The sequence below is a fragment of the Octodon degus genome, unplaced genomic scaffold (assembly GCF_000260255.1).
Source record: "Octodon degus isolate 3935 unplaced genomic scaffold, OctDeg1.0 scaffold00093, whole genome shotgun sequence".
Lineage (NCBI taxonomy): Eukaryota > Metazoa > Chordata > Mammalia > Rodentia > Octodontidae > Octodon > Octodon degus.
Genome location: NW_004524669.1, coordinates 6,072,609 through 6,082,459, shown reverse-complemented (window position 1 = coordinate 6,082,459; position 9,851 = coordinate 6,072,609). Strand labels below are relative to the sequence as shown.

The window sequence follows — 9,851 nt, the reverse complement described above, 5'->3', positions numbered from 1 at the left end:
AAAAAACATGAGCTAGTTTTACCAGGGATTTTTCAAAGATGAACATTCAAAGAAACCTCTTGTCTTCAATTCGGTCTCTATTTTGGAGGGAGAAGTTGCTCTTTCTTATGCTGCTCACCAACCTTTCCTTTTCCATTGAGTTTCTATTTTTCTTTTAAAGTTCCTCCCCCCATCCTTTGAGCCTGTTATGGCTTTGTGATGTTTGGGGCCGGGCATATGACTAGTGGTGGTGGCTGATTGGATGCATCAGGTGCACTGACACAGGAAGCAGATTAGTGCTCTGGAAAGGAGAGATGAGAAGAGGGCCAGCTCACAGCCCTGGGCTGAGGACTTTTCCTGATTGTTGTTATTGCTGTCTGTCCACACCACACCCTCATATTTTCCAATTAACTCTCTCTGGCCAACTTGGAACATCCCTTCCTCCCAACCCATCTTATATAGCATATTTTCAACTACCAGCCCACGCAGGTGACAGGAGTCAAGTACTTTTGAGGCTGAATAGCAAAGAGAAAATGGGGAAGGGAATACTAGAGCTGGGTTAATTAACATCCTTTCAAGTCAGTAGTTTCTAGACCTGTTTTAGGCAGGATCTAGAAAGAAAATATTAGGTTCTTTTTTAAACTATTCCTTTTCTCAACCTAAATGTATGTTCACCCTTTCTGAGACCCCTTACTGTCCACTCATGTCTGTCCCCAACCCTAGGGTAGGGCTTTCCTGGCACTAAGCCCCCACATTCCAGCTCCCCACACCACCACGTTCCTGCCGAGTGTTTCACCCCACCCTTGAAGCTGCCGCCTCCAGAATTCTTTACTTCCTGGAATAATGAAGTTGAGAGACAGAACCTGTCTTTCCTTATATCCTCCCCTTCTCTTTATTTCTTAGAAGAGAGAGAAGCTTTTTGCTTCCCTAGAATTCATAGGGGGAGACAAATTGGGGTGGGGACGTGGACCGAGGGCTCAGGCTCAAGATTGGTCTGTCAATCTCCACCCCCATTCCCAGCCATATTCTAGCTCTAAGGACCAATCATTCCTTTCAGAGATTAGTTGCTACTTTCAGATGTCACAGCTCATTTCTAGGTACAGTTGGATCAACAAGCTCAGGAGTAGGAATGGACACCTGCTCAGAATAAACTGAGCAGTGCCTCACACCATGGTTGGTTTTTTACTGCAAGGGCCAAAAGGTGTAGAAAAGGGGATAGAGAAATGAAGACTAGAGAATTTGGAATGCTAAAAAACAAAAAGAAGATATTGAGAGGGGCAGAGCTGGGGATACTGAGACTAAATCAGTACAGCAGTAAAAACTGCTGAGAACTGACCTCTAGAAAAGACTTCTGAACCAGAAAGTTGACAGCATGACATAAGGTGGGTGTTGACTTGGACAGACCTATGTACTAGGTGAGAGTGGTATCTTTAAAAGGTCCTGTGACACTTAGAGGCCGGGAATCAGGTTTTCCCTCATCTTGAGGTGAAGTGGCTGGGATGAGGGTGGGTGGGGGTAGAGTTGGGGGAAGGAAGGTAGAGTGGAGAGACTTTAGGATGCCAACCCTTTCTTTCATAGGAGGGCACATACCTCAAGGACAGGATGGAAGAATCAACACTAAGCCGGGCACGGTCCCGGGGTGGAGTCAACTTTCTGAATGTAGCCCGGACCTACATCCCCAACACCAAGGTGGAATGTCACTATACACTCCCCCCAGGCACTATGCCTAGTGCCAGTGACTGGATTGGCATCTTTAAGGTATCTTGGAGACCCCTTTTGGCTTGGGCTTATGGGGAATTGGTGTTTTGTTTTGTTGTTTTTTTTTGGGGGGGGGAATTGGTTTGTTGTAATAAGAAGAGTAAGTTCTTAGATTCTGGGCCTGAGTTGGTAGAGAAAAAGAACCAAGCCCAGAAACCACCTATACAAGCAAAACTCATCTTCCCATTCTAGCTTTGACCTCTCCTGACAGCTTAATGTTCTCTCATACTCTCCCTGTCAGTTTTCATCTGTGCCGCTGTAACACCATTTTATACTCCCTTCCGTCTTTCAGCCCCCTCTACCATCCATAGCTAGTTGATATGTCGCCATACCTCTCACCATACCTTGGCCTTCGTAGGTGGAGGCTGCCTGTGTTCGCGATTACCACACATTTGTGTGGTCTTCAGTTCCTGAAAATACAACTGATGGTTCCCCTATCCATGCCAGTGTCCAGTTCCAAGGTATGAAGGAGGATGGAAAACAAGAAGGTTTGGAGAAAGGGTTTAGAGGAAGGTTTGGATGAGGATAGTGGGCACAGAGGACAAGTGAATGCAGATAATCATAATAGGAGCCATGCATTGTGGCACACACCTGTAATCCCAGCTACAGAAATGGACTGAGGTTGAACGATCACTTGAGCCCAGTTCAGGTCCACCAGACAACATAGTGCGACCCAAGGGAGCCTCTACTGAGAAAATATTCAACAGGCCTCAGCAGACATGGAAATACTGGATTTTCACAGAACCAGGGACTTAGAGGCACAAGAATCTTAGGAGAACATCTGGTCCTCCCACCTACCCACAAAGGAGAACTGTCCTTATACAGCTAAAGGGTATGGAAAAGAATGGTCAAAAGACTTTGAAAGACCTGGGTTCAAATGTCAGCTTTTATTCTTATAAGCTGTTTAGCCTTGGGCAGATGACTTAACCTCTCTGTGTCTGTTATCTAATAGTAAAAGGAGCTTCCTGGATTATAAGAACAGTTAGAGGATTTTAAATTATACAAGTAAAAATATTAGCACTCAGTATTTGGTACATGGTGAGCACTCAGTAAGGGGCAGCTAGCATTATTATGATTGTAAGAGCTGGGAGTGGGTTTGGGAAAGAGGAGAGAGCTAGGTAGAGAGGAGGGAAGAGAGTTACCAAAGAATGGGAATACCCTATGGGAGGTGAAGAGGAGAGAAACACTATATGGGACAGAGAGTAAGGGGCTGGAGCCAAGAACAATGGCAAAATGTGGCATGCTAAGGGGAAAGGGACCTGCTGGCTCATGAAGGCCAGGAATCATGCTGAGTTCCTGGGTCTGTTCTTCCCACAGCCAGCTACCTGCCCAAACCTGGAGCCCAGCTCTACCAGTTCCGATACGTGAACCGCCAGGGCCGGGTATGTGGGCAGAGCCCCCCCTTCCAGTTCCGAGAGCCAAGGCCTATGGATGAGCTGGTAACCCTGGAGGAGACGGATGGTGGCTCTGACATTCTGCTGGTTGTCCCTAAGGCCACTGTGCTGCAGGTGAGAAAAGAGCAAGAGCCTTGCTCCTGGGCCAGAAAGAGGGAGGACAGTATTGCAGGGAGGACCTGCCTGCTTCACCCTCCCCTCATCAGGAGCTTTGGCTAAAGATTTCCTTAGGAGTTAGACAAAGTCAGCTTTCCAGAAAGTCTCACCCTGATGGAGACAGATATGTGGAGCGGGAGAGCAAGCCACCCACAGGCCAGGGTAATACAGGATTTCACAGGAACGCTTTGTACCTGAGCACTACATCCTGCCCTAGGCCCTAGGGCAGTAGTAGTGAATCTATGTCACACATGTTACTTGCTTTTCTTTTAAAACAAAACGTCAGGTGTGGTAGTACACTCAGGAGGCTGAGGCAGGAGGATCACTTCAAGTTGAAACCCAGCCTGGACTATACAGGCACTGTCTCAAAAAAAAAAAAAGGTGTTAACATATCAGTTGCTTTTTCTAAACTAAAATCACAGTATCAAGATTTAATTTTATTGGGGCCGGGGAGATGGCTCAGTGGAATAAGTGCTTCCCTTGTAAGTGCAAGGGCCTGAATTCAATCCCCCATTCCACCAAAAAAAAAAGATTTAATTGCATTGTTGGCACTTTGCAGTAAATACGTGGGTTTGGGGCTGCAACTTGGGCACTCACCTCTAAAAGATTCACCATCAGGAACACTGAGAAGAAGGGAGTGTGGACTGGCTACCAGGACAGGTGAGGAGTCAGGGTACATAATCAAAGCCACACCTGTCCTGTTCAAGGACTATAAATGGCTCTTGGCCCTCCAAATGTGGTTAATCCTCTGAGACCTAATATATGGGTAAAATGCACTCTGGATTTTGAAGACTTAATATTTACAAAAGAATGTAATAGATCTTGAAACTTCTATACTGATTATATATCAATAAAGGATTGTATGTCTATTATATGTATTTAGATAGACTAGGTTGAATAAAATATAAACTTGAGTTTCACATGTTTCTAGTTACTTTTGGAGTCGCTAATAGAAAAGTTAAACTTGTACCTGGCTTGTGTTATATTTCCATTGGGCCAGATAGAGAAGAATTAGAGAGTGGAAGCAGATAGTGGCAAAGACTTCCTGAAGGAAGGTTAGGGCCAGGGCCAGATGGGAAGGAAGTACATCCACCAAACCAGAGGCAAAGCCTGAGGAAGGCTCCAAAGGAAAGAGCACGGGGCTTTTGTGGGATTTCAACAGACCCTTGCCCTCTAGAACCTCAAGTCTAGTAAACACAAGGACTCAACACAAAAATAAGAATATAGCTGGGTACATTGGTGCACAGCTGTAATCCCAGCATTCAGGAGACTGAAGCAGGAGTGTTACTAGTTTGGGACCAGCCTGGGATACAGAGCAAGACCCTGCCTGCTAAATAAATGAAGGAAGGAAAAAAGACAGTGTTTGTACATTACCTAAGTCAGAAATGTGTGTTTGGTATTCTGTTTTCACATTCAGTATTCTCATTTAAACCTCACAGCAGCCAAGCGTCATAGTGCATACCTGTAATCTCAGCACTCTGGGAGGCTGAGACCGGAAGTTTGTAAGTTCAAGCCCAGCCTGGACAATTTAGTGACTTAATGAGACCTTATCTCAAAAAATTAAAAGAGGGGCTGGAGAGATGGCTCAGTGGTCTAAAGCACCTACTTAGAACAAGCTTAGCAAAGCATCAGGGACCACGGTTCAATCCCCCAGCACCACATGCCAGCCAGCCCCGCCCCCTGGTGGGCTGAGCTGGCCACACACACACACACACACCTCTCTCTCTTTCTCTCTCTAATAAATAAAAAATTTAAAAAAAAAATTAAAAGAGGCTAGGAATTTAGCTTAGTGCAAAGGCATTGTGCTCCACCCCAGACAAAGGGATCACCTCACAGATAAGGACACAGCGTTCCAGGAGTTCAGCAGTTTGTTCAGTCATATAGCTAGTAAAAATGGTATTGCTGATTTGCCCTAAGTGTGTCTGACTCCAGAACAGATTAGGTAAACTTAGGGGAGTGCCCCCTTTCATCTGTATGTTGTGTCAGATCCTTGTGGCTGCTAGGTGAGGAAGGGGCCAGGCCTAGGGTGAGACTGTAAGAGAGGGGTGGCAGAAGAGTGCTGTGACTGGAATGTCCGAGTAGGCAGTAGACAGGGCACCAACCACAACATGCATCCTGAGAGTACCAGGAACAGGGCCTTCAAGTGGGTGCCTAATGGGCCCATTCTCATCCTGCCTGATCTCTGCCTTCTCCCCTATCCCTCTATAGAACCAGCTGGATGAGAGCCAACAGGAGCGGAATGACTTGATGCAGCTGAAGCTGCAGCTGGAGGAGCAGGTGACAGAGCTGAGGAGCCGAGTGCAAGAGCTTGAGACGGCTCTGGCAACCGCCAGGCAGGAGCATGCAGAGCTGACAGAGCAGTATAAGGTGGGACTCGAGCCTGGAAGGGCACAGGGCCTGGGTGCTCACCCAGTACCCAAAATCAGAACCCAGGCCCGCACTATGGCACACATGTGTAATCCTAGCACTGCAGAGGCTGAGGCCAGGAAGATTGCTGCAAGTTTGAGACCAGCCCAAACTACATAGGCTGTGTGTCAAATAAATAAATACAATCAGAACCCAGTGAAGAGAGGAAAAGAGAATACTTTATTTATTTATTTATTTATTTATTTTTATTTTAGGGAAGGGTCTACAGGGTATTGAGGGTCTCCCTACTAGATTGGACTCATAGTGATTCTCCTGTTTAGTCTCCCAAGTGCTGAGATTACAGGTGCACAGCCCCTGCGCCTGCTTACAGGCATTTTAATCTGCTGAGCTATTTGGCCGGCCCACAAGAAAAATACTAATGAACTTATAAGATGGTTCTGCCATCAAGGAAATAGGTTTAAGGGCTAACAAGTGGGATTGAACTTGATTTAAGAAGAGATATGCCCCATATTTGTAATGAAAGCTGATTTTTTTAACATGAGAGTGCTTGGATAAGGTGGAAGTGGCCACATTCCTAGGATAGGAAATGTTCCTGTATAGCTTATTTTTCGAGGAAGGTAACAGGGTGGAAGTGAGGTGGTCCAGTGCTGGTGTGCTTCTCCTATGTCTTTGTTCCTGTCTTTGAAAGATAAGCCTCAGCCTCTCTCTTCTGTGGGAACCTTAATTCCAGGGGCTTTCCCGGGCTCATGGGGAGCTCACAGAGGAGAGGGACATCCTGAGCCAGCAGCAGGGAGACCACGTGGCACGCATCTTGGAGCTGGAGGATGACATCCAGACTATCAGTGAGAAGGTGCTGACAAAGGAGGTGGAGTTGGACAGGTAAGGCCCTGCACTTTCTTTTCTGTGACCCCAGCATGCCAGCCTGCTATTGCAGGCCTGCTCTGTCTCCCCTAATATCTCTGTCACTTCCCTGTTTGAGGTATTCCAGCCACTGCAAAGCCCCTTATGCCTCACTCTCTTGCATCTTTCCAAATGCCGTTCTGCATTTCTCACTTGCTGAAGTAATCATAGTTACCACATCGTGTATAGCAAAAGCTAAGAAAGAGTTTGGAGTGGAGAATTTAGAAGAAGAAAGTGGATAGACTTGGAAGATAAGAGAGGATAGATATCAGATTTTACCACAGGAGAGATACAATTCCCTTCTTAAGAAATACTAGAGCTGGTGATCTAGGAACATATAGGCCACACGCTTGAAAATGGCATAAATCATAGAATCTCAGTGTTGGAAGTAGTGTAAGGTATACAGGAAGTCACTGTCATGAGACAGCCTCATCTAGTTTTGGACAGTTGTCACTTGTGTCTTATGTAGAGAGCCATACTTTACCCTCCTATAATTTACCAGTGGGTCCTATTTTTTTAATTCTTATTTTTATTAGTGTATGTTTGTAGTACATAATTATCACATTGATTGTGGGAGTCAGTACATGTATACCACACATCTTAATTCCCTTTTCAGGACTGGGGATATAGCTCCGGGGTACAGCACCTGCCTGGCAAGTGCAAAGTCCTGAGTTCAAGTCCTAGAACCAAAAATAAATTCTTTTTTTATCCCCAGTATCTTAAGTAGACCTCTAGAACCACATAGAACTTTTTTGCCTATCAGAAAACTATTATTTCTACCAAAATTTCTACCCATTTCTGTTTTTCAGGTTTGCACGAGGTTAAATACTCTAGTCCTTTCATTTATCAAATATTATTAATTTGTCTTATTTAGTACTAGGAGTTTTGATATTTTTAGAAATTCTTTGAAGGAAAAATATTCTGCCCAAGCCTACAGTAGTAAATGAACTGATCTGAGAGACTTCTTCAGAACGTTCTCATCTTGCCTTAAGAAGACACTGCTCCCTTGCGGTCTTAGGGACTGGCTAGACCAGGGTCAGTATACTACAACCTGTGTGTCAAATCTAGCCTGTTCCTTGGTTTTGCACAGCCCATAAGGAAGAGGGGTTTTTTTGGTTTTTTGGTTTTTAAAACATGTTTTAATGGTTGAAGAATAGATTAAAAGAAAAAAAATTTTTCTGATGTGAAAATTACATGAAATTCAAATCTCAGTGTTCACAAGTGAAGTTTTATTGGGACACGTGGTCATTTGTATACTTATTGTCTCTGACTGTTTCTAGATTATAGTGCCAAAGTTGAGTCGTTGCCCCTGAGATCATATGGCCTGCAAAGCCTAAGATATTTATTTTTTTAATCTTGTATTTATTTATTGATTTATTTATTGATTTGGTACAGAGTCTCGCTACGCAGCTCAGACTCGTACTGATCCTCTTGTCGCAGTCTTCCCAGTGCTGGGATTACAGGCCTGTGCCACCACGCCCAGTTTCAAGGCTGGCTCGGCAAGGGGCCAGCATGGCATGTGGTACGAGGGATCGAACCCAGGTCCTTGCACTTGCCAGGCAGGGGCTTGGACTGCCCAGCTATCTCCCCAGCCCAAGCCTAAAATATTTATTATCAGGCTGTTTACAGATGAAGTCTGTCAGCTTCTGATGTAGAATAAAATCAATTTTATTCATTTATTTTACAGCCAGTGTTTCAAATGTTTTATTGATTTGTGTATTTTAGAGACAGGGTTAGTTATTAGACTTAGGTTACCCAGGCCTGACTCAAATCTACGGTCCTCCTGCCTCAGTCTCCCAGAGTGCTGGGATTATAGGCATGTGCCATCATGTCCAATTAAAACAGAACTTTATTATCAGAGACTGCCCCTTGTCTAAAAGAGCCTAGCTAGATTCTAGTCTTTTGATTAAAGACAGCGAGGGGGGCTGGTGAGATGGCTCAGTGGTCTAAAGCACCTACTTAGAACAAGCTAAGCTAAGCAAAACATAGGGACCGAGGTTCAATCCCCCAGCACCACATACCAGCCAGCCCCGCCCCCTGGTGGGCTGAGCTGGCCACACACACACACAATAAATAAATGTAAAAAATAAATAAATAAATAAACAGCAGAATATAATTAAAAAAAAAAAAAAGACAGTGAGGAAGTTAATCAGTAGGCATTTCTTAAAATGATATATAAAAGTCAGGCATAGTTGTCCGTGCTATGAACTCAGTACTCTGTGAGGTTGAGGCAGAAGGATCAGTAGTGTGAGCCTGACCTGGGCAACTTAACAAGACCCTGTCTCAAAATGAAAAATAGAAAAAGAACTAGGGATGTACTTCAGTGTGAAGGGACTAGGTTAAATTTCCAGTACTACCTTCACCCCGCCCCACCCTTCCCACTGCCACTGCATGCACACACAATGATATGTGAAGAGGAGGAAAATTGTTTATGCCTCATCTGTGCAATAGAACCAGGAATCTTGGCTCTTTGAAACTTAGAACTGGGTTCTCTGGTATGGTGACTTTAGCACTGTAGCATGAGATAGACGCTTGGTTCTGGAGGAAGACCAGCGAAAGGAGTAGGACAGAGGTCCTTATTTAGTGACCAGATGACCCAACATGTTGTCTCCCACTTTCAGGGTTAGAGACACAGTGAAGGCCCTGACTCGGGAACAGGAGAAGCTCCTCGGACAGCTGAAGGAAGTCCAAACAGACAAGGAGCAAAGTGAGGTAAGGGAGTCACAGCTAATTTGCATTCTCAGTTGTTCAGCTGGTATTCACTGAATCCCTCTGAGTGCCAGGCACCAGCAGGGATAAAAATGGAAAGACCCTGTGTGTGCTGTACTCCAAATACACTACCTACACCTAAATCAGGATTCATCCAAGTGAAATATAAGAAGTGTCACAAGGGAAAGCTAAATGAGGATTATGGTACCCCAGAAAGGTAGCTGAGAGGTTATTTTGTTAGAGTCATTCGAAAAGGCTATTAAAAGGAGGGCAAGAACTAGCCTAATACTGTTAAATCCTTTCAGCTACAGAACTCTTTCTTTCCTTGACAATGAAGTTATACATTGTGTGGAACTTTACTGAGTAAGCAAAAGCAGTAGTGTCAGCTTGTTCTTATGAATTGAAATATGTAACATTAACTTATAATGTAATGAAAACAATAAAATAATTTTGATGGATACCAAACTTTTAAATTAAGGATTATGGTTAACTGTAGCTATAGAGGCTAATATACTTCTGTATTTTGTTTTGATACTTCCTAGGGGTTTGGAGGTTCTGGGTTCAGTCCTAGTAGCACATACACACACA

The 9,851-nt window shown here is 44.4% G+C and overlaps 1 protein-coding gene across 2 annotated transcripts in view; it reads left to right on the top strand.

Annotated features, from left to right (window-relative positions):
* Positions 1 to 9,851, top strand: part of Calcoco1 (calcium binding and coiled-coil domain 1) — a 20,870-nt gene that overhangs the window by 845 nt on the left and 10,174 nt on the right. For both annotated transcript variants that reach the window (XM_004637907.2, XM_023722721.1), the window contains exons 2-7: positions 1,558 to 1,737; positions 2,096 to 2,198; positions 3,055 to 3,245; positions 5,496 to 5,654; positions 6,385 to 6,533; positions 9,176 to 9,266. In XM_004637907.2, the coding sequence (XP_004637964.1) occupies positions 1,582 to 1,737; positions 2,096 to 2,198; positions 3,055 to 3,245; positions 5,496 to 5,654; positions 6,385 to 6,533; positions 9,176 to 9,266 (849 nt within the window). In that variant the 5' untranslated portion in view covers positions 1,558 to 1,581. The remainder of the gene's footprint in view (positions 1 to 1,557; positions 1,738 to 2,095; positions 2,199 to 3,054; positions 3,246 to 5,495; positions 5,655 to 6,384; positions 6,534 to 9,175; positions 9,267 to 9,851) is intronic.